General features: G+C 36.6%; 1 protein-coding gene across 7 annotated transcripts in view; it reads left to right on the top strand.

Moving 5' to 3' along the window:
• LOC110856166 overlaps nt 1-25,735 on the top strand; it is a 147,475-nt gene that overhangs the window by 107,488 nt on the left and 14,252 nt on the right. For 6 of the 7 annotated variants that reach the window (XM_035856882.1, XM_035856888.1, XM_035856887.1 and 3 more), the window contains exon 6: nt 21,675-21,739. In XM_035856882.1, the coding sequence (XP_035712775.1) occupies nt 21,675-21,739 (65 nt within the window). The remainder of the gene's footprint in view (nt 1-21,674; nt 21,740-25,735) is intronic. The other variant, XM_035856885.1, reaches the window with a different exon arrangement.

Below are 25,735 nucleotides of genomic sequence, written 5' to 3'. Positions count from 1 at the left end.
ACGGAGATCATGCCAAATTTAGAATAAAGTTCGAAGATTAGCAAAATGTTCGGAAAAAATAAAAAGTTGTAGTGATCTTATCATACCCACCTTAATTATTAATAGCTATCTAACTCGGGCAAGATAAGGCTGCACTTTTAAAAAAATATTTAATGATCGATGATTAGATTTTGCAAGAAATAGGCTCCAAACGGTGTCTGCATCATATCATCGCTGAAATCTCGGGGTTTAAGAACTCTTTTTTTTCTTGTTGGAGGGGAAAGTGAGTCGTCATACGTACATATTTGGGTTGGTTTTGGGTGGTGTATCATTACATCCATGAATTAGGGTTGTCGGTTTAACTTGACTGTCGGGAATTTTCACAAATTGGGGAATGACCATTTTGTCTACTGGGGCAGAAAAAGGTTTCGTTTTGGTAACAGGATCCCTCTTTGTTATCATTATTTCGTCCCGAGTCATACATATTTGTACGTACCCTGTTATGATAGCAGTAATCAACCATTTGTCTGTCTACGTAACCCCCACACAGACAGACACACTTGTTGCTCTATTTTGGGTCTGATTTTTTGGTAGCCTGAACTAATTTGTGGTACTAATTTTGCCAATTATTTATTTACTTGGAATCATATAGTTCACCAATCTTTTTTTGAAATCAGGGACAATTTTTTCTAAAATTACAAAGGGGTTAAAAAAAATTGGAGGACTGTATTTTACTTGAGATCTTGAAGATTAGAGAATTAGAACAAAAATCTCCGACTCATGATCATCTCAAGATTAATAATAATCTTTCTTCTCCCATTTTGTTACGGCGGTGTATCGAGTATCAAATATGTGTAATTACATTACCACTATCCCAGTAATTATTAATTTGAGATAGATATTCGATCGGTTAGGGTACATGGATTTTATTTTATTACGCACAACTTTTCGGAATTAGAACCACAGCACCACCAGCACCAAATTATAATCTGGATTCGACATACACACCACCACTACCAATTACAATCTCTCCTCCTCTTTCAGTCTTTTTATTCCGTATGATTAAAAGAAATTAGATTTTCATCAAGCGTTTTTCTTTCTAATGAATAAAAATTAAGTTGTGAAATCTTGATCGAGAAGGGGCGATCGTCGTCTCATTCCAATTTTCTGTGTAATGCTTTCCTTCACTTCAGCTTGCCTTGAAGGATATGTTTTAGTTAAAAATAAGGCGTTTATTATTTCGGGAAACGAAACATCTTCTCAACAATTTATGATTTTGGAGATAAAAAGGATTCACTCTCTGATCATCTGTCCCTCGTCCATCCAATGCGATACATAGGACGAGATGGGCATCTTCTTCTCCTCTATTGTAACAAGCTTTAATTTAAACCTATTCAATACTTTTGTCGAATCATTCTACAAATTTAAAAACTTTACAAGCATTTTTTTTCGATGATCTTGATGCCCCTTATAAGTATTCCATTTTTCTTTCTTATAAACTACATGATATATCCAAACTTTGTTAAAATCGATGAAGACGACAGAACCAGCAGCAGCAGCAGAATGTGAACGAACATGATCAACATTCCTGTGTGACATTTTCATTAAAATGAAAGCAGACTTCTGCATCAAAAAGAGAGTGACCAATCAATTTGATTCTAAATATTTACAAAAGTGGAACAGAAAAGTTGCCTGAATTTTCGTCTTGGGGCATTATTTTATTTTTATTTCAATTATTACTGTAGTGTGCACAGTGGCCGCGGAAGGTGTGGGGACATTTGGGGACACTAATATTGTAGGGTAGGGGAGGCTGGGGTTTATATAAGATGGGGAGATGATGCGGCCATAAAACAACCGTGGGGACATTGCCCCTCTGTCCAAGTCCACACCCTTCCGCGGCCACTGTCTGGGCATGTATCCATCCATCCATGTCAATACTTATGCCCAGCCCAGTAAGTAAATTTTTATGAATCAAGGTACACACACACTACTCAAAGTTTGGTCATTTCATTTCATTGGTGGTCGAGGAGTCGATGATAAAATATCAAATCGTTTTTTTCCTATTATATTATTATTGATAGCCGAATAGAGTAAGTAAGTAATGGAATACAATGCATTAAATAAATGACTCCTGCTCGAGGAAACTGATATCTATGTACGAGGAGAGGAGAGAAATGTTAAGAAAGTAAAAAAAAATATCTTATACATAAATAAAAACAGCACCACCACCTGTAACAATAAACGCTTTCTTCTTCTTGAGAATTGTGAGAGAATAAGAAATGCATAATAAAACGGAGCTGGTTTTGCTTGGTGCTAATGTTAATGGGACGGTTATTGTAATTCTCTTGTTATAAATGCTTTTTAAACATTTTAAATTGTTCAAGCAAGCTGAGTAAATGGGCAATCAAATTGTTAAATCTGAAACTGGATGATTTTTTAAAGAAAACCAGCTTTCCAAAGTCAATTCTGATACCCAACGCAACCCTTTTTTCCACCTCGATACTCGAAACTCAATATGCAAATGCGGTAATGGTTATGACTCTTCACGTCCGAGATATAAAATGTTGATCCCAAGTTAATTGATTCAAATAAGGGGAATAATCTAACCAAAGCGAGATTAAAAGTTGGTTCGGCTATAACTCCAAAAACTTAGGAGTAGGGAGGTTGGAGGATGGAGATAGGTTAATATGAATTACCTGGTTATTACGCGTCACACACACAAACAACAAGTTTACAACGGTGTTTTCGTTCGAGTGCAATTTTTGGGGATATTTTATTTTATGGAAATGTGAAATTGTATATTGCAGTGGAGTCGTTGCTTATATATTCTTGTAAGGGAGGCAGTACCCGCGGAAGGGTGGGGACATAGGGACATGGGGACATTTTGGAAATTTTGTGGTGGGGGTATTTATACGACTAACTCAAACTATAGGTTAAAAATTGTATGAAAATATTCCCCCAATGTCAAGATAATTAATTAAATTTATGACCAATTAGTGTCATTAAAATACGAAACTCATTTTGTAATTATCAGCGAGATTTTAAATTTCCTAAATTATCTTGAATTTTCTTTCATGAAAATTTGGTACTTCCAGATTACTGTTTTACACCCAACTTTTTTTCAAATTCTGGATTTTTTTCCTAAAAAAATTTCGTGAGATTGAAAATAGGCATGGCATTTTTTTGCGAGGTGCATAATATGTCCCCTCATGGTCCAAATTATCTTCCGCCGCCACTGCCGAAACCAAACAACAATGCATAATAAGTATTTAATAATTATATCTAATCCAGTTTTAAATTTCCAAAAATTGAATTTGTTACTCAAAGAAAGAGAGAGACGCTTCTTGCTTTTTGGGGTTATTGGACTTGCTGATCTGCTGCGGCTGGCAAAGGGATGATTTATGACTGTAAAAATTTCTCATAAACTTTTTTGATTATGAAATGAAATGGTTTACCTTACCTTACCTGCTGCACTTTGACATGTCCGCAGGGAGTAAATTGTAAATTGTGGTAGTCAAGTTTGGTAAGCAATAAACTTTAATTTAATGATGAATGTCTGAATTGGGATGGGATCATGACAAGGGGTTCATTAAACAGAAGCAGCAGATTTCCAAAATTTGCTCAATTTTTGATTCTTGATTTCATTGTTATCTCCTCTAATCATACGCCTGTCAGTCATACATCTCACAGGTCTGCCCACCTTGGCTACCACACATCACATCTCGACCAACCCAACCAACTTTTCACTCTCGTTGCATGTACATATTTATTAACATTCATTTTAGCTCAGCATCTTGTTTAAAGAAAATTTTTTTTTATTGGAAAATAAGTGTTTCTCAAACTCCTCTCCTCGACCTTTTAAGGTTTCGTGTAAAGCAACCCTTTCATCCCATATTTGATAAATACGTACGTACGATTCGATACAGTTGCATTGTTTGTTTTCTTCTTGGATAATGTGAGAAAATTTGGGAGGAGAGGGTTACGTTACTCGACGAGGATAAATTTACAATTGGAAAAAAACTTTTTATAGAATTTTTATTACAAATAATAATAAAAAACACGAGAAACGTAACACTTTTAGTTTTACGCGTTTAGTTCAACTCTTTGATGCTCTTTCGGCACGAAAATGGAAAAGAAAAGAAGAAATTGGATATTATTAGGTCAAAAAGATTCGATATTTTTGGAGCAAGGTGACAATAATGAAGGTTTGGTTGGATTTTGATCAAAAGCTGTAACAACCCTTTCTTTATCCGACCAGCTTCAATTTCTCAATTCTCATGAATTCTTCTTCTTCTTTTCCACAAAACTTGAATTCCTCTCTCACCCTTTCCTTTCAAATAAAAGGAGTAAATTTGACACATGAGAAGAAGAAATGTGTGACAATGAAAGAAATAAAAAAAGACCAAAAATAGATCAAACTTTGAATGTGCCAAGTGTAAAGAAAGGTGGAGGGAGAGGAGACACATTAACCATTTTTTTCTCTCTGAGATTTGATAAAACTGGTGTTTTCTTTACATTTCATTCGTCCTGTGGGAACATAGCGGTAACGCAAATAAAGAAAATATTACCAGAAATGAGACATGTCGTGTTTTGTTGCTCGATACCGTAATATTTTTTGGAGAAAAGTAAACATTCGTAAAGTGTTTTTATATCATTCGATGGATGTTAATTCAGCCACGCCACGCCACCACCACCACCAGTTGAATTCAATTGAAAGGAGACATTTTTTATTACTTTTGAAAAATACTCACATTACATTACACGAAATGTAACCCTATCACATCTTCAGTTTAACGGTTCATCGCCCCTCTAAAATAAAATAAATGCACTCTTTCTGAGACTGTTTTTTTCCTGTATGTATGTACATTAACCATATATTTTATAAGTAAGTAAGTAGTTCAACCCATTGGCATGCCGTGCCTGGTAAATTGAATCCTTTAGAATTCTCTTAATCAGAAAAATGTCTCCAGTGCAGTAGTAGTTCCGAGATTTTGTATTGTATTTAATGCATAAGTACATATTTCCTTCCTCTTCTCCCCTTCTGGCTGCATTGTCACGGAAGGGATTGTGTCGTCTGCATGAGTCCCGTTGGGGAAGAAGTCTGATATCCAGCAGCATGATGCGATGGCATTTAATCGCTACTACAAAGGAGTACACACGAGGAGTAAGTAACAGTTGTGCTGTGTGACCCTTTTCCATTCTGATTATTTGGCCTAATTTTTTGTCCAGTTTTGATCCGTTCTGAGATTCTCATCCATTTCATCTGATCCCGTTACATTAAACTGAAAGAAGCAATTGCATGGAACAAAACAACAGTTTTTTAAATGATGAGAGAGAACTTTGTTAAATTGTATTGCATTGCGTGTGGTGGGTAGCACAGTTTTTCAGTTTTTAACTGAATCGAAATCCATGTGATGTCCCAATTTTTTTTCACATTTGTCTCTTTATTTTTGGACATTATCTCTCCCAACGTCACACACTGTCACTCGTCCGTCAATCCGGAAAAGGGACATCCAATATTCTCATCCCTTTGAGACCCAGATTTTTTTCCTAATCCCTCTTGTAAATTGATCGTTTCCAGAAATTTCTTCAACATTTCTCATTTAATTGCAAATTTATGGAAGGATTGGAACCGAGGTGAAATTGAATCCGTTCATTTTTTAAAAAAAGCTTTAGTTTCGTAACAACAATTCTTCTCAATAATAGATAAAGAATTGAGTGAATGTATTCGATGAGAAGATCACACGATGGGCAGGCAGATCACACACGGAGTGAAGTATATTTACTAAAAGAAATCGTGGAAATTGTTTGATTTGATATTTTGAGATAAATAGATGGACTTTTTTTGCGTAAAATGATCAAGATAAGTGAATCTTGGTGGATGGATGGATGCGGAGGGTTAAATTTTATGTGCCCAACGTCGCATGGGGTCCGGTCGAGAATGTTTGATTTAAGCCTTTCTTTCTTTTCAACTAACTCTCAATTTTATCAAGGTTCCATCAAACAAGCAAGCAGATGGAACGAGCGATTCGAAAATTTCTAATTAAATTGCAAAAATCTGCGTCGTGTAAATATGTACGTGAAGAGATCGATAGATTATTATGTAGTCTTTAATAAATGCGATATTTCATCAAACTGTGTACAATAATAAGACAAGTCAAAAGTAGTATTTTTCATGGCGTCTAAAGTCTCTAATACTTAAATTAAATTAAAATTTGGATTGTAAAAAATAATCTCAATAAATGTGCGAGAGTTTCTTAAATTTTCAAACATTTTTTCTTATAAAATACGTAGAAATATTCCTCGCCGTAGAAGGACACAAACAAGTCAGTGTTTTTCTTAGCTTCAATTTCAAAAGTATCTTCTATTTAAATGAAATAAAAAAATTTAGATTATAAAAATCTCAAGAAATTTCAACCAGGTTCTAAATTTTCGAATCACCTTTCTTGTATAAATGCTCGTATTTTTATTCTTCTTCTTAAAAGGAAAGCCTCCAATATTTTAATTTAATAAAAAATTAAAATTAAAAAATCTGAAGAAAATGCGCAGTTTTCCAAATTTTCCAACCACCTCAATCGTCGTATTTTTATTCCTCTCTCTCGAGTCATAAAAGGACACAATGAAATTATCACGAAGCAGTCGAAGCGCAATTCTTTCTTATCAACTCATAAAGGGTGAAACAAGTTAATTGAATTTTTTGTCGTGACATTTATTACTTTAAGTAGGCACTAACTACATCACATTCAAAATCAAGTCATTCCCTACCCTCTCTAATTGTTCACCAAGTAATTCTTACAATTAATTTGGTTTTCTACTTGCGTGCAATTACTTACTTACTCTCCTCTTATTACTCTGCATAAGAAGATAATGGGTTGGGTTTTTGGGACTACTGACTACTCGTTAGTTAATTCAGTGTCCATTTGTTTATATAAAATGTAAATATCACTGCATTGGAATACGAAGCAATATCGCGTGATTTAATGCTCTACATATTTTCTGAAAGAAATGAAAATGAAAAATTTTACTTAATGGTTCAAGTTTCTGGCTGGAATTCCAGTCCAGACAAAGATTTTTAAAAATATGTATGTACATACTTCATCCAAAATTATTAGTGTCAGTTTTCTCTGGAAAAATGTTAAAATTAAAATGCATAAGTTATTGTGCATTAAATTACAATTTTCTGGATTAAAGTTATGATCTATGTACGAGTGGAACTTGTTTAAAAATAAATCTTTCCCATTTCGAGCATCTTTTCTTAAAGGACTTAACTTACTCGGATGATAAAAATAAGTCAAAACTACTTTTTCCCATTTCATTAACTTTTGGAAAGGTTTCACAATCTAATCTTTATTTAGCGTTGTTTTTTTGTGTCATTAAACTGGATGGTAAATACTTAAGGGTGAAGACGAACAAGGTTCTTTGTCCATATTTGACTCGTCTAATCTGCTCCCATACTTTTAGATTAGGAGAAAAATAGAGGAAAAATATGACCCCTTAAATTTTAATATTTCAGTTTTTTTCAAATCGAATTTTCAAATTTCAAAGGATGCCGAACAAAGTCAAAAGTAGATAAATTTTAGAAAAACGCAGTCCTATTTTAAAATTTGTTACTATTTAGATTTAAGCAGGAGACACCTTTAGGTAAATTATGTATCAGGTTTTTAAACAATTACGAAATACGTGTATCTGTACCTGTTACATAAAGAATTGGATTAAAGAATTGTCGTGACTTTTCTCAGGGAAAATATCATTTTCTTCACTGCTACACTTTCCGACATTCATTTAAACGAAGGAAGGAACAAAAAAAAAACAAAGCAGTTACTTTTAAACAAAAAATGTAGAAAATGGTGGTCTGGTCATTGTACTATTATAAATACAATGCAGAGACCCCCACAATTACGTATTTTTGAATACCCAGGACGCACCAGAATTGTGCACAAAATAATGAATCATGCTGAGTAAAATGACACAAAAATTGTCGGACGTCTTAATTAATCTCGTCTTTATTTCAAATGTGAGAATTTCAATTAAAATCTGGTAAAAATGAAATTCTCTTTTTGTTCCAGTTCTACAGTAAAACTACTTATGAACGGACGAATTGGATGGATGGAATTAATGCAAATGAGGCTAGGCGTAGTTTTCGGCACTTTGTGCTTTTGTATAAAAAGACGATGATGCTAATTATCATCCACAATTAATTAAAGGCTCAAATAAGTCGACTTGATGAGAAATGGTGCATATTCTTCGGCATGGTTTTGTCGCCAGTGGCCACGGACGGAAGCTGTGGGGACATCTGTGGACATTTAGGGGAGGGAAGTGTTTATATAACATGGACAGATGATCGAATAATCATGGGGACATTGTCCCTCTTTGTCCCCACCCTTCCGCGGCCACTGATTGTCGCATTTGTACTCGCAACAAGATTTTAAAAAGAGTAAAGTTAAACCAAATGTTCAACTTTTAAAGGGAGAACATTTGTTTTTTGGTTACACTTAGCCCACAGAATTACAAATGTTAATTACAGAATTTCCAATTTAAATGTTTCTCATCAAGTGCATGGTACATACGTACGCATTGTGTAACTCTGTGAAACACAACTCGTGAACAGAAATTAACATTTCTTGTACTTTGTGCCAGCCAGTGAGAGTGGATGGATGGAGACGACGAACAAAAGGCAATCGAGAGAATTGAGACCAATTAAGCTCAATTGTGAGAATTTAAAGCAAACCTTCGTTTAAGATCACTTTCAGCAGAATAATGAAAATGAGAGCGGTTGGTTGAGCATTGTCAACGGTTTTTCTACAATTATTCGCCTGCATATTATTATAACTAAACTATCCATTCGAGTAAAATATTCAGGGTAAAAGTTATCCAGTTTTAAATAAACGAAATGTAACAATAGTGTGAAACATGTAATTCCTACAAAAATTGTATGACCACAGACCACCCCCTGACCTCGAGGGGGGTGGTCCGATTGACCCCAAAAGTTGACAAAATCCTCCCCCTGGGGTCGTATGTATAATGCCGCAAACCGATCTCGATTATCCCGATCCATTCTCCGGTTATCCTACGGACAGACATACAGACGGACGGACAAAGAGGGTATTCATTATTTCTTCGTATCCATCGTATCGTAAAATAGTTTACGAAGAAAAAACAAGGGGTCAGGTTTAGTAAAAATCGTAAGCGTAGTAACGTGATTTTCGATGAGAAAATCTTACGACGCTTACAAAATCTCGTAAGCGTCGTAAGTTATTTTACGATACGAAGAAATAATGAATACCCTCAAAGTCTTCCCATAAAGTAGCCTGAATCTATTTAATAAAGGTATTAGTAGATATGTACACATGCATAACTTTTGTAGCTCACAAGTCCCATTTCCATTTAGCGGAAACTACTAAATACGTAACAGACACAGACATTCATCATTATTAGTCCTTAACCCGTTTTAAATTTTAACTCTTGAGATTTTTTTCTCTTGTCATTAAAGACTTATTGCGCAAGATAACTTTTATCATTATGAGAATATTCTGTTGGTCGCCTAATTCGCGTGACGTGTCTGTATTCATTAGCCGATTTTGCAAGTGAGATTTAAATTGTCGAGTTAAATATTGTCTAAATGGGCACCATTCATTTTAATCGCGAGTGCTCCACTTTTTCTTTCGCTACGTAATATCTGCAATATTATTTATTAATATGAGTGACAATGGTGCATCAAGTTCCCTTCACGTGTACATACGTAACACCAAATGGAACTTGAGACAATTTCGCAACCCAAGTTTAAACCAGAGATGAATGATTCATTCACAACAATGGGTTGAAGAAATGTTGAATGTCACGCCACCACCAAATAGCACCAGTGGCCGCGGAAGGTGTGGGGACATCGGGGGACATTAACATGATAGGAGAGGGGAGGGAGGGAGGGGTTTATATAAGATGGGGAGATAATGGGGACATTGTCCCTCTGTCCGCGGCCACTGACCAACACCACCCAAATTATTATGAAGATATTTAACTTGTTATACGCCAGTGGCCGCGGAAGCCGTGGGGACATAACATTGTAGGAGAGGGGAGGGAGGGGTTTATATAAGATGGGGAGATGATGCGGACATCAAACAACCGTGGGGACATTGTCCCTCTGTGCTTCCGCGGCCACTGACCACCACCCGACTTATTATGCATGTATTTAACTTGTTATACTTCAATATTGTCTGTATTTTGATTGATTTGCTCGGCTTAATGTGCATACACAATCAAATGTTATTGGGGATTGACAGGTGAAATACTCTGGCACTAATTGTCATTGCAGAAATTGGATTGTATAACATGTAACATGACGTGATCTGTGTACCTAATGAGCATTATTATTACTCTTATTATTAAATATTTATGACATGTTGCTCTGATAAATAAATAAGTAACGTAACGGTGTGGTAAAGGCCAGCACAGAAAATGCGAATATTTACAAGACATTAAATGTAATATTCATGTACCTCCTTGTCCACCTCCTCAAAAATTTAGATTTAATTGCCTTTTCATTTTTTGGTTGGAATTTTTAATGAATGAAAACGTACATAAATAAATTTTATATATGGCTTCTTCAAGACCAAAAGTAAAGTAGAATGGAAATTTTGGTAGAGAAAAAAGTTGAAAAAGTAGACATTTGCGCAGGCATTAAATTGACTAACCAAATCAACCAACCAGTGGCCGCGGAAGCCGTGGGGACATCGGGGGACATTAACATTGTAGGATGGGGGAGGGAGGGGTTTATATAAGATGGGGAGATGATGCGGACATCGAACAACCGTGGGGACATTGTCCCTTCCGCGGCCACTGCAACTAACTCGTCTTTTCTGTCTGCGATTTGCCTTTAATAAGGAAGAAGAAGAAGAAAGCAATCCAAGTGAAAATAAGCTTATAGGCGTCGGTCAAGTCATTTTTTTATCACTTAACTTGTTGGCATTTTATGTATCGTGTTATCGTGGAATGCGTATTAAGGGATGGTTGTTCTTGTTATTTTGTGTGAAAAAGTGGAAAAGTGAGACTAAATAAATAAGTGCATGCAGCATAACGAGAAGGGTATAACACACGAAATAATCAACTCTTGCCCTCCACCACCTCCGTGACTTCAAGTTGAAATGGACTCGATAAATAAAGGAGGCAAGAGGGCAGCCTCCTCTTGAGCAAAACATGACTAAAGGAATGGTTGTTAAGGCGTGGTAGGTTAATTACAATTAAGTAGCAAACTCGTAAATATTCTCAACACACAAATTATTTCTTGTGTGCAGGCAGGCCTACGTGTGGCTGTATGCTGCACGCAGTGGATTATTGTTTGTGTCATCTTTTTGTTGTTTTTTAAGGCCGGGGAGAGGCCTTATGTAGTCGGGATGGTTGTCTGTCTGTGTAGAGATTAGGCAAGTAAAAATTGTTGAATCCACTTGGAATTTTGCAGGTATGGGGAAACTGCGAAATTAGGAAGAAGGCTTGTTTTTTAGGCCGGAGTCAGGTTTTATGTACTCGGCAAGGCTGTCTGTCTGTGTATCGATTAGGCTTGTAAAAATTATCGAATCGAGTTTTGTCGAAATTTTTCAGATACGGGAAATTTGCAAAATTACGAAGAAAGCTTATTTTTTTACCCCGAGTCATGGCTTATGTGCCCGTCAGGTTGTCTGTCTGTGCGTCTTTCTATCAATTACGGTGATAAAACCTATCCAATAGACTTGAAATTTTGCATACACGTAAAATGTGCAAAATTACGAAGCAAAATCTGGCGAAAAATAAAAAAGTTATAGTCGTCGTGTAAATCCACCTTAATTACTGATAACAACCTGACTCGGGCTAAATAATCCGCACTGCACATTTTTATCCCCACTTTTCCACCACCTTCACCAGCTAAATTATTAAATATCGCTAAACCCTCGTTAATATTTCGTTACCAAAATCACCCTCAAACTTTTTTAGTGAATTTAACATTCAATTCGATCCTTCCTTTCGTACATTTCACATTTGCCGAATCGCCTGAAACCAGACTGCAGAGATAAATAAATAAATGAGAAGTTGAGAAAAAGGAACGTGTGGGCAGATCGAGATGCATAATGTAATAAGCACAATGGGCAATTCTTATCCTCAACAATGCATTCATTCCGTTACATTACAAAACATAAATAATGGCAAATGAAACCGTAGGAAATGTGAAATTTCTAAAAATTAAGCTCGGGGGCGAAATGATGTAGAGAAAGAAAGAAGAAACAAACTGACGTAAATCTCTCGAATTTCCATTCGAATGAGGTTTGTGTTTCTCGGCTTAAATTATTGTTTCATTTCATGTTGCGTGTACGAGTTTAAAAAATAGTTTTATCCACATTTTCAAGGATTTGTACATACAATTTCGGGTTTAAGACGAAAGAAAAATTGTTTATGGGTTAGTTTGGATGGAGAGAAAATGTATGGATTTAGTTAAGTTTTCTGTGTCCATTTTTAAGTATTTAAGTCCAACCAAAGATTCAAAAAGTGAACCCATTAAATCGTCCTTCGTAATGCACTATTCTTCTGACCAGATGGAGAAAAAAGCTTAAAATGTGGAGGAAATGGACCCATTAGTGAGTCAGTCACAATCCCGGCTTATTATGTGTACCTGGGTATTTCTATATATTAAACAAATAGGTCTAATACAGGTACATATTGAGTGACTTTTCTTCCAAGACTACCTTTGTCATATCCAGTGGCCGCGGAAGGGTGTGGACATCTGGGGACAAGATAGGGGAGAGAGGGGTTTATATGACATGGGGGTATCGAACAACTGTGGGGGAATTATCCCTGTCTTCACGCTTCCGCGGCCACTGTACGCAGATATTCCATTTGTAAAGAGATATATACAGTGACCGCGGAAGGGTGTGAAGACAGAGGGAAAATGTCCCCACGGTTGTTCGATGTCCCCATCATCTCCCCATCTTATATAAACCCCTCCCTCCCCTCTCCTACAATGTAAATGTCCCCCCATGTCCCCACCGCTTCCGCGGCCACTGGTCACATCCATACGTATCTACAGCCATATTAATAACACTAAAGTTCATCTCGAGCAAGTAGAAAAAAAACCTGCGACTTTTTGGTGAGCTCGTATTTCCTTCGGTTAGTCCACCAAATGCGCTCTACTTAGGAAAAAGTTTTACTTGTTCTCAACCAACCTCTGAGAGTTATTTAGATTGATCAGAAAAATGGAATAAGTTGAGACGAACGAAGAGGAAAAAGATTTCTGAAAACTGGTTCGTCCAGTTTTGGGAATAAGTAAGTTTAGCTTCTTTTTCAGCTTTCTTCTTTTTCGAATTTACTTAACTCATCTTGTCTTCTCTCTCTCCTAAATGGTCAAATGGGCCAGATACACACACATACAAACGGGCATCTTAACTACGTCTGAAAGAATGAGTATTCTGCTCTCGTTTCGATTTTAGAGTAAAACTGGACTCAATTTAAAAAGTGAAGTAACTTTATCTCCGTTTATTTTATTGCTTCAACTTTTAAACGAAGGAAAAGGAGCTTCTTGAACAAATCTGGGAAATTCGTTTAGTTTTAAGTAAGGTGGGCAGTGGCCGCGGAAGAGAGGGGGCAATGTCCCCACAGTTGTTCGATGTCCGGATCATCTCCCCATCATATGTGTCCCTGTTTAATATGTTATACAAACCCCTCCCTCCCCTATTCTACAATGTTAGCGTCCCCAGATGTCCCCGCACCTTCCGCGGCCACTGAAAGTGGTCAGCCGAGGACGAGAAGAACTTACATAATAATTCACTCCTCCTCCTCCGAGGTTGGTGGACTTTCTCGAGAGTGGATTTCAACAAATATCACATTATTTTATCTGCCCCTCATTTGTATAATCTTATTCGAAAGAGGTTTCCGCTCCACGTAGGTCCACTTGTCAACTCGTTAATTCCCTCCGTTCCATTTTATGTTGGACATACTACTTTTCTCAATTTTTACATGCATTCATTCATTCATTCACGAACGACGCTGGGAATTGGTTCACTTTGGTAGGAAAAATCGGCTCATTTTCTTTCCCCGTTTACACATTTAAGTATGTACATGTATAACAAAGGCAAGTATTTCATACCAGTCTACAAACTTATCTATTACAACGGGAGGAAGGAGGAAAGGACAGAGAGCAATGTCTCATTTTTTACTCGCACCGTGTGGACATGACATTTTGATCTGCATCTCCAACAACCCAATGTTGTAAATAAATTGGCTTGACTTTACAATGTTTTCATGCAATACTGCTGCTGCTCTGGCTTTGGACTGAATGAATTTTTATGAATGACCACTGCAAGCAAACCAATGAAGCCATCTACATGCATGCATACTACTTACTCGCCTAAAACTTGTCCTTGTTCTGGTCGAATATGTATGTGTAGAGCCATTCAGAGAAATTAAGATGTTGCCTTTCTATGGATTGAGTTGCATCCTACATAAAAGTCCGCTAGTTGTAAATCCTAGCTCCTAGTAAGTAGTTTGACGTAAATAAAGCCAAACTGAGACCGAGGTACGAAATAAGAGCTAAAGATTCTTGCATAATAAAATTCTTGAATTGTAATGCTATATACGTTTATAGCACGGATTCAATTCAGATTATGCGTATAGGAAGGAACCTTGTGGTGTATGTACATAGTTATGTGAAAGTAGATGCTAACAAATGTCCAATAAACCCATCATTTTGATGGGAACATGGGCTTATTTGAAAACCTGGTAATAAAGTAGGATTTGTTGTATAATAGTATTCATTTTCCGGGAAAAATGAGAATTCAGAGTAAAAAAAATTCGATTTCTGACTTTCTGCAAAAATTTGGGCCGATTTTCTGTAGAAATTTGGGTTGATTGTTTGAAGAAATTCGATTTTCTGTAGAAATTTGGCCCAATTTTTTGAAAACTTTACGTACAGAGAATTGTATAGGAAACTATTCACGGAATTATGAACACGTGGTTCTGCAGAATAAAATCCACAGAAATTTTGTACAGGATTATGTACCAAAAAATTCATCCAGATTTTCTCGATTACTGCAGTGATTTTTCCTCTCGGGAAATTCAGATTCAATTTGATTAGTTTGAATACATGTTAAAATTGATTTCGTCATCAAACCAAAGTGGTGTTTGATCACTGTCAAAACTCTGAGGAAATCCAGACCAGAGATTAAAATTGAGGAAAAAGAAGTCTTAAAGGAAAACAGTAAATTGATCTTTATTCTCCATTCATATCAAATCAAACATCTTTTTTTATTCCTCTCTAAATCCCAAAACTTACTCCGCTTTCCCATTAGAACCAAGAAGATGATGCAAAGCAAAGCGGGTTTAAAAATCGGACAAAAACTCTTTCTTAAATGTGTACCTTTCAACACACATTTACAAGATTTGCTTATCTAATCAGAAAATAAAACATAAAATCCAACAAACTCTCCATGAGGAAATTTTGTGTATGCGAACAGAATTTACGGCCGACTTAGGAAAGAAGAAGAAGAGTAACATTTTAAAAAGCATTATGCTGAGAAAAAGTCATGAAATGTGGGAAAAGATCTCAAACATAAATGTAATCTTTGATTTACATTTTACACATTATGTGTATACACTCTCAAAGTCCGGCGCAGGCAGACTACTTAAGTAAAGTTACCCTTTTAACCGTCTCACATTGGTCGGTTTTACATATTCAAATAGTTGGTCTGTTTCTTGAGGAGGGCTTATTATTGCGTTGCACGAATGTACATTATTAAGCAAATATGAACACGAACAGAACAATGGAGGTCTCCCAGCGTATGGGCACAGATTTTGGGCAAATTATTAGTGTTAATTGATGACAAATTTAAGTGGTATGAAATTTGGGAAAGACACGATCTCCAAATGGGCACGTTTGGCAGAGATATTTGCATCCGAAGAGGAGAAAACGCGCAGTAAATTTGGAAAGTGTAAATATCTCGGCCAAACGTGCCCATTTGGAGATCGTGTCTTTCCCAAATTTCATACTAATTAAATTTGTCATCAATTAACACTAATTTGCCCAAAAATAAGACAACACCCGCTGGGAGACCTCCATTCTCGCTCCGTGCTACACTTTTGTCTCATCATCTTTACAAGATATTCAGAAACACATGTACACGCAGCATTTGGACACATGTTTTGTGGGTGTTAGGACAGAAGAAAAGTGACAAAATCGGCGCATACATAAATGAAAACTGATACTTTCGCCCATTAAAAAAATGGAATGTGTATGTACGTACTGCTTGTTTAAAATATTGAATTTCTCTCCTAATCGCACCCTCAAACATGGAAGGTTGTCCAAACAGGAAAATATGAAAATATGAAATGATGTTTAAAAATCGAGTATGCAAATAACCTGAAAAAATTTAACCAGAGCATTTTGTCTTTATCAGTTTTTACTCGAAATTCGAATTGCCTCCCGTGATCTCTTGGCTCACGTCAAATCCGAGAGTGGAGTGGGTGATAAGCAGCATATGCACCACTTTTTTTTGTTAATAACGTCTCATCTTTCTCCTTAACGCTGTTAGATAAGTGGTGAATGTAACTTCATCTTTGTGGAAAAGTGGGGAGAATTCGACCATGACTGCTTTACGCATAATGTGTTTCGCTAACAAGAAATTATTTTCTGCACTGCTGATTCAACCGACTTGTTCAGAATTTCGCTCTGGCTGGCATTTGTCAGCAGTGATTAAAACAGACGGATAGATAATCATCCATGTTATTAAATTACGAGTGTGTACCACTTGATTTCAAAAATTGCTTCCTACTTGTGTCACAAATAGGAATTTAAGTTGATATAAATATGTATGTAAATAGGGATGAATATAGTTCAAAAATGCACATTTTGCATTTTGTGTAACCAAATTCCCGAAAATGTTTCAAATTTTTCGTAAATTCGTGAAAATTAGTGATGATTATACGTCAAGAATGAATATTTTGGCTTTTCTACAACCAAATTTTCGAAAATATTTCAATTTTTTTCGTAATTTCTTGAAAATGAAGGCAGAATAGTAAACCAAAAGCTTAACAAAATCAAGTCAAACTTTCCCTATAAATATTGGTACGGATATTCTTCAAAACTTTGCATCTTATCAAGTCCCAAAACACTATGATAAGTCGGGTCTCGAACTCTCATCTTTTGTCCTTTGTTTAAAAGAAGTAACAAAGCCTTGTTACAACGAGGTCGAGGGAAGGTCAGAGGATTTTTATGGGAAAAGCAAATGTAATTCTCTCCGTAGAAAATTAATCCTTTCCCATGACTCTGATTTCGTAAATCCTTTCAACAACAATAATCGTGCACATTCCGACTCCAAGTTTATGTAAGGCTTGACTATTTCGTCGTTACAACGATTACGTATCATGAGTCAGTGGCCGCGGAAGCTGTGGGGACATCCTAAAATTGTAGGATAGGGGAGGCCGGGGTTTATATAAGATGGGGAGATGATGGGGACATCGAACAACCGTGGGGACATTGTCCCACCCTTCCGCGGCCACTGGTTATCGTTGTCCTAGTCTTGGATATTTTGTTAAAATTAAATTTGTCGCATTATGTATTTCTTCAGTTCGTATAAATAAACCCATAAATTCGGAAATTTCAAAACAAACAAGTTTTGTTTTAACATAAAATGACGTGCTTCCACTTTTATATTTTGATGTTTTCCACCATCTCGATAAATCTTGCAGAGATCACATCACATTTGCTAACAAGTCGAAGCAGAATTGTTGATTTATTCCGTGAAACAAAGTCGGTCGGCAGAAGAAGAAAACGTGTTGGGATATGAACAGCTATAAGTTTGCTCGTTAATACATGAGCATGTTTGTTGATTTGGTCGTGTTTAGGCTTTTATGACTTTAATAAAAACCCCACCTTCGTGAAATATGTAACTGGTTTGGTTTAGTTTGATAGATATTGAAATATTGTGCCAATCGTATCATGGGGTTTAGTGGTTTTCAATTTTTTGAAAACTTGTCCTAATTAAAATTTGAAATTATTAGATATGTAAATGGTTCATGAATCTTTACTAAATTTATTACATTTTTTAAGATTAATAAAAAATCTACCTTAGTTGGTGAAATATCTGGTTTAATATTGAAATATTGTCCTAATATCGTATCTTTGAGGTTAGTTGTTTTCAATTTTTTGAAAACTTGTCCTAATTAAAATTTGAAATTGGTTCATCAATCTTTACCAAATTTAGCATATTTTTCTACATGACGAATTTTTTACATGTTATTTCTACATTTTATCGTCCTAACTAAAATTTGAAATTATGATTTACTAAATTTATCGCCTTTTTCTAAATTACAATTTTGTGTGATTTCTACATTTGAGACTTTTAACATTTTTATCTGCATTCTGTAATTAAGGAAAGTTCGATGACATTTGAATGGATGGGTTAACTTGAACGTTGGCATGATTCACTTACATCACATCCGACTCTTTTATAAATAGGAAATTGGATCTCAAAGAATATCGGTAGCTATTTACATACGCCTTTATGAACAGAAGAGGAGTAAAGTGTCAAGTTTTTTTTCTCTTGTTTAAATGGACAATTAAACCGATTGGGCAGCTGATAACCTTGCAGCAATAAAAGTTGGTGTCGACTGACGAATGAATATTAAGACGGGTCCCTGACATTTTTGCATTACTAATCCCGTGAACATTAAAATAATTGCACATCAACCAACCAAAAGTTCTCAGAGAGTTGGTGAAATAAAAAATCAGACAAGAATTTGGGATGTGATTGAAGACAGTGGCCGCGGAAGCGGTGGGGACATCTGGGGACATTAACATTGTAGGATGGGGGAGGGATGGGTTTATATAAGATGGGATATGATGCGGACATCGAACAACCGTGGGGACATTGTCCCTCTGTCCGCGGCCACTGATTGGAGACACAAGGATGATGAATATTATGGTAAATAGGTATTTGTTCACGCTGACTGAGCGATGTTGGTGTAGCACAACTTAACCTTAACTTGGTGTTTGTCGCTGATTTTGAAATATTGATTATTGATCACTCAGATTATCGATTGATAGCCATACATAAGAAATACAAATCCAAATCTTAAACTCCTCCTTGGAAGAGTAAGACTTTTTTAGATTGTGTTTTGCCTTGCCAAATTTGTTAAGGTGAGAATGTTTGGTATGCCAATTTAAAAAGGAACTTTGTTCATTGTTACACAGTCGTCTTTGTCAATTGAATTAGCTTTTTTTGTATGGTGGGATGCAAATATAGTATGATTGTGGTGGTGGTGGTAGCCAGTGGCCGCGGAAGCCGTGGGGACATCTGGGGACATTAACATTGTAGGATAGGTGAAGGAGAGGGTTATATAAGATGGGCAGATGATGGGGACATCAAATAACCGTGAGGACATTGTCCCTCTGTCCCCTCAAGCTTCCGCGGCCACTGACTGATTGGTGGTATGCAGGGGATAAGCTCATTCTTGAGAATTTTGATAAGATGCCTACTCACTCGTGCACGTTGAAAACTTTCAACCCTGCATGTCGTTGGTCCCAATAGATAATTGATTGGATTCGATGCGATATGTGATTGAATATTCGATTTGCTCAGCTCCACCACCAACTATGAACTCTGACTAACAGTATACGCAATTTGGTTGAGATGCGATTGAGTCTATTTCTGTAAAAACATGATCGCTCGTAACCCCATAAATCCTTAATGGATCGATCCACACCTGGTGTCTTGCTGCGCTTACAAATTCAATTACAATGGAATACACAATTCAATTATTTTACTCATGTGCAGAGTTATTTTCTCTTTTTAACATTTCTACATTAGAAATACACAGTGGCCGCGGAAGCCGTGGGGACATATTATTTGGCATGGTTTTGTCGGGGTTGTCTCCAGTGGCCGCGGACGGAAGCTGTGGGGACATTAACATAGGATGGGGGGAGGGACGGGTTTATATAAGATGGGGAGATGATGGGGACATCAAATACTCGTGAGGACATTGTCCCTCTGTCCCCACACCCTTCCGCGGCCACTGATTATACATACTTTAGCTTAAGGTTACGTTATGCATATTTACTCCTGGCGAACTTTTGTGTGATACAAAATTTTTATGAAAATTTAAATTTTGCCCTTGTCATTTCCTCATCTTGTGTGGTTTTTCATGTTCCCATAATTATATCCAAAACTCCATTTTGGTCACAGTTTTGTTCAGCAGGGTGTAAACTTGAGAGGATAAATTGAGATTCAAATTTGCTCACTACGCAGTCGGTCCTCTGTGAAATAAAATTGCTTATGTCAAATCGAGCAAAGCCGGGGAGAAGAAGATGAGATGAAATGCGAAGATGAGTGACTGGGAACACAACACTTTAAAGCTTGTGAAAAAAAGCGTCATTGTCCCAAATTATGTTTGCCCACGGAGTGACCAAACATCATTTCACGATTCCCGTAAACGAAAAAATCCTTAAGAAAGGCACACTCGAGGTGGTGCTACACAATGCAGGCTGGCTGCTGTTTAGCCCGAGGAAGGCCTTATGTACGAGGCATGGTTGTCTGTCCGTCTGTCTATCGATTACACGCGTAAAAGTTTTCCAACCGACTTGAAATTTTGGATATACAGAGAATTTGCAAAATTTGGAATTATGATTGGTCTTATGTACGAGGTATGGTTGTCTGTCCGTCTGTCTGTCGTAAAAGTTATCCAACCGACTTGAAATTTTGGGCACACCGAGAATTTGCAAAATTGGGAATTATGAATTTCGAAGATGAGCAAAATCGTTTCCTATTTTACATTTTTATGGTCTAAAAATATTCGTATTTGCAATTCATGTTATTTATATATCACTTTTACACAATATTATCAGGTTGAGCCCGAGTCGACTAATAAAAATAAAAATATTAAACCAAAAAAAAACAGATTTTAACAAATTACGGAAATTACGGGACTTGAAAAATAAAAATTTTGTAACGAAAAAATAAAAATGTCGTAATCTCAACAATTAGTAACTACCTGGCTCGGGCTACATGAGTTCTCCACATTCCTCCACACGGGACGGAAAAAAGACTTTGTTACCTGTCTTGTGGGTTTTTTTCGCAGGCTAATTTCACTCCAATTTTATGAAATCAAGTGTATACATCAAGTCTTAGGGAAAGAACAGTGAGAATTGTGTCTAAATTTCTCGTGGGTTTTGGTTTTTGATGCAATTTTCTAATTTATTTATCTACTCTTGGATGCATTCAAGCAGACCATTGTCCTGAAAAAGTGGATGGAAGCGTGCCGAATCTGATTTTGTTGACAGCCTGCCTGCCACATTTTATTTAGCAGCAATTATCTACATATATTGCCACTCGTTTCTTTCGGCAAAGTAGTCGTACTTCTGACTTTTTTCTGACTTTATTCTTCTCCAATTTGCGATATCCAGTCAGATAAACTTTCTTTTCAATAGAAATTTAAATTTTCTTATCAAGTTTCACGTTCGCGTTAAAATTCTATCGGAAAATCGTCTGTCAAAGTTTACAAATTTGTGTAAAAGAACATGCTTTTACAATGCGGAATTGGATAAAAAAGTTGGATAAAGTAGCTGAATGTAGCTGCTGCTGAAAGGGGTAGAAGAGCCGAGTTCATGATGATAATATAATGAAGACGATGATGTTTTATGTATGATAATGGGATTTTAACATCATATTTTGTATAATGAATGTCAGCAGGTGGGAAGGTGAGCTCGGACTTGTTGCACGGGAACCTGGACACTCCCCCCGGACAATCCAAGGTGAGAGAAGCTCATTTTATACTTTTTGTAGATAGCTTACATCATTTTCCTAAAGCTAACCCTTTTTTCCTGCTACTTTCTTCCTCTCTTCCAAAGTGAGAAGCCCACTGCGGACTTATTCTTAATCACTACTCATCATTTTAGTTGCGTACCATCTCGAATGTGAATTTAATGAAGAAATTCATGTAATAAATCCGAGATCAATTTTATTCACGTTCAGACTGTGTGGTTCCAGCTCTCAGTTTCTATCCAAGGAACAGAACATGATTCCTATTTAATTTGAGAGTCAGTCAGACAAGTCGAAATTTTTGTGTATCTTTTACACAAATGTTAATGTATGTACAGTGTAAATATAAGAATTCGTAAGTAAAAATTCGATGGATGGACGGACGACAGCAGATTTCCGATTTCGAAGAATCCTTTTATCGATTGTCACGACACGACGCAACCGAAATCAAATTTGAGAACGATGAGTTGAAAAATAATGGGAGCTTTTTTTAACCAAAATCTCAAATCTTGACAAGTTCCTGATTGTCTATGACTGACTTTGAACTTTGTAGGAATGATTACATCGCATTGTGATTTTTGCCTGCTTCGTGGATAGAAGATTTTCTTGGTTGGGGAGCAGTGGCCGCGGAAGGTGTGGGGACATGTGGGGACATTAACATTGTAGGATAGGGGAGGGACGGGTTTATATAAGATGGGGAGATTATACAACCGTGGGGACATTGTCCTTCTGTTCCGCGGCCACTGTTACAGTCGACCAATTCTATTTTTATTATTGGTCGAGCGATGTAAAATTGTAAATTGTTGATTTAGTTAGGTGGGTTCTTCATAATAATGAAATGAAGTTGGTGGTGGACCGTGTATTGCATCATTTTAGTTATTTATTACCTTGAGGCTACAGATATTCCATTATATGCAAATAAGATTATTCTTCATTTTTTCCTCGATACCTGCCTGGCTGGGCCAATTTTAGGGAAAAAAGTGAATCTTTTCTAATTCAAAATTGATGAATTATTGTGACGCCATTAAAGTTTGGTAGTAAGTAAAAGGTTCGTTATTTGAAATTGTGGAAGGCTGTGAGTCGCTGAACAATGGGGTGGTTTCCAGTAGCTAATTTAAAAGTGACTGTAATATTGGATGTAGAATCGATCCAGTGGCCGCGGAAGGATGGGGACAAAAGGGACAATGATGTCCCCACGGTTGTTCGATGTCCCCATAATCTGCCCATGTTATGTAAACCCCTCCCTTATCCTACAATGTTAACGTCTCCAGAAGTCCCCATGGCATCCGCGGCCACTACATAGATGATGATAATACCAAAGGAACAGTGGCCGCGGAATACTGGTGACAGAAGAACAATGTCCCCATGGTTATTCGATGCCCCCATCATTATATAAACCCTTCCCTCCCCAATCCTACAATGTTAATGTCCCCAACGCTTCCGCGGCCACTGTATCGAATAAATCTGACGAAATGAAAATAGCCTTGTCCAGTTTTTCTCTAAATGCAAGTTTGAAGCTCAAAAAATTAAGGATTGGTTGGGTGGATGGCATGTTTCACGTATAAATACGATTACGATTACGGCTGCTATTGAATAGGTATTCTTTTTCGTGGATTGGATTGGATCGTGTGTGTGTAGCATTGATGTTCGTCATTGGTCCGTGTTAAATTAAAAATACATCTCGACTCGTATGTATTTGGTTGGATGGTTGGTAAAATATTCAAATTTAGATTGGATTTCTACGTGGAGCTGGATTTTAGATTTAGATTGATGAATTCTTGGCGCAGCTGGACTTGGACATTTGATCAAATCAAGGATTTGGGCTCTTTTTGTTTCTTCTCGGACAAAAAATACTCACCGTCAGCTTCAGCTCGACAACAATTCAAATCCAAATCCGATTCAATAGCACAATAAGTACTTCATGTATGTATTTATTACGTGGAAACACTGCCAGAGCTGAAAATGGTCTCCCTCTGGATAAAAACGAAATCCTAATTTTCCTCTCTTGTCCTATTTTTACTTGTGTTTCACATCTCGTCGACAAGATTTTGTTTAATTGCGGGTCTCATGTTGGGTAATAATAATATTGGATTCCAGCAGCAGAAACTTATTTTTTTGTCACTTTTTATTATAAGTTTGTATTGAATGTTTGATTTTAAAGAAAGATTAAAATTTCTGAAAATAAGTAGAAAACTTAGGATTCATTCATATACCTGCACTGTTAAAAATCTGAAAGAGTGACATATTGATTTGGTAATAATTTCTTGGTATTAGTTTGTTCCTGAAGGATAAATATTTCATTACCACGACCACGACATTACTAAAGGGTAATACCCGTTAATACGAGTCATATATGCACTCCGGTCAGTACTGATTTATTACCAGTTTTCTAAGTTTTTATCTCTTATATTATTTTTACTTGTGTTTCACTCACATCTCGTCAAGATTTTTGTTAATTGCGGGTCTCATGTTGTGTACATACATAAACGCTAAAATATTGAATTCCACTCTTGCCCATTATTAGAACCTGAATTTTTTCACTTTTTATCATAAACACAGTTTGTATTGAAATGCTTGATTGTAAACAAAGATTAAAATTTTAAAAGAAGCTGAAAAAATCATCATTATTATTAGGACTCATCCCCAACCGGCTCTTGTGGTCTTGTACATAAATAGTATTCATATTTATCTGAAAATACGTATCTATGTCACAGCATCATCATAGAAGTATTGTGGTTTATCTTTGGTAAAATTTATCCCACTTTTGACAAGGAGAATTTTGATGAGGATTTATGAATGCGTTTTTCATAGTGGAATACATATTTGCAGGATTTTTTTCTACATTTTCTTTCTCCTGGGTTGTATTTATTCCCTCATAGTTTTTATGTTGATTTGATAGAAATCTTTTAATAAATGGATCCTTCTCGTGTGGTTTACAAGGAGAGATTAGAGACACAAATCCGGGAGCTACATATCACTTTAGCTTATTTTTCTGCTACCAGTAGTAGTTCTGCAAGATCGGAGATCCGCTCGTATGAATGAGGAGGATAAAGAGCAAGTTTGAAATGTTGGAAATTACCAGTGGCCGCGGAAGGACAGAGGGGCAATGCCCCCACGGTTATTCGATGTCCGCATCATCTCCCCATCTTATACAAACCCATCCCTCCCCTATCATCCTACAATGCCAATGTCCCCACGGCTTCCGCGGCCACTGGAAATTACTGATGATCATCATGATCATGACACAATATACACTCCTCTTAATAATAACTACGAACAGAGCCATTCTTACTTATTAATGTCAACTCAGGCTACCCCGTATGCCCCGTCGAATGTTATCTTAATGCTAATAATAATAAGGAACAGAGCAGAAGAATAATAATGAGGTTGACTTATGGCACGACACGACGACTCCTCTCCTCGAGAAAAGAGAGACAAAGTGTGCAAATGGCAAAAATGGATTGGGACACTCAACGTTAAAATGGAATAATTAGTCTCTTTCAAAAATCTAAAACCCTTGTTTTGAGTTGATTCTGCTTGGCACGGAGAGCTCCATACACCAGCCAGAAAAAAAATGTCACATCGCTTCTGGGATATTTATTCCTCTAAATAATAATGAAATGGCTGCTCCTCGTTCCTCTGAAAAATGGAGACTTCAAGCACTTTTTCTTTAAAAAAATCATCATATCTCTTCTTTCATAGTACAAGAAATTTGCTCCCCCGTGTAAGAATAGACTTTAAAAATGTCACTTATCTTGAACCGAATGATACTCTAATTTCGTTTCCAATTCTTTTGAAACATTTCACTCAAGTTGAGAGGTTTAATTTAACAGAGAGTATAATGCAAGTCTTCTTCTATGAATCTCGAACATAGTGACACCAGGAAAGTGCACCTGACGACACATTTGTCATAGCCATCCATATCTTGTTCTTGCGTAGGAAAGAAAAAAAAAGTTACCAGCGCAGCGTTTGGCCCTTTCTTCGCTTTA

This window comes from Folsomia candida, unplaced genomic scaffold (genome assembly GCF_002217175.1).
Source record: "Folsomia candida strain VU population unplaced genomic scaffold, ASM221717v1 Fcan01_Sc015, whole genome shotgun sequence".
NCBI lineage: Eukaryota > Metazoa > Arthropoda > Collembola > Entomobryomorpha > Isotomidae > Folsomia > Folsomia candida.
Note: the sequence above shows the minus strand (reverse complement) of the source record. Positions and strands in the feature narration are given on the sequence as shown.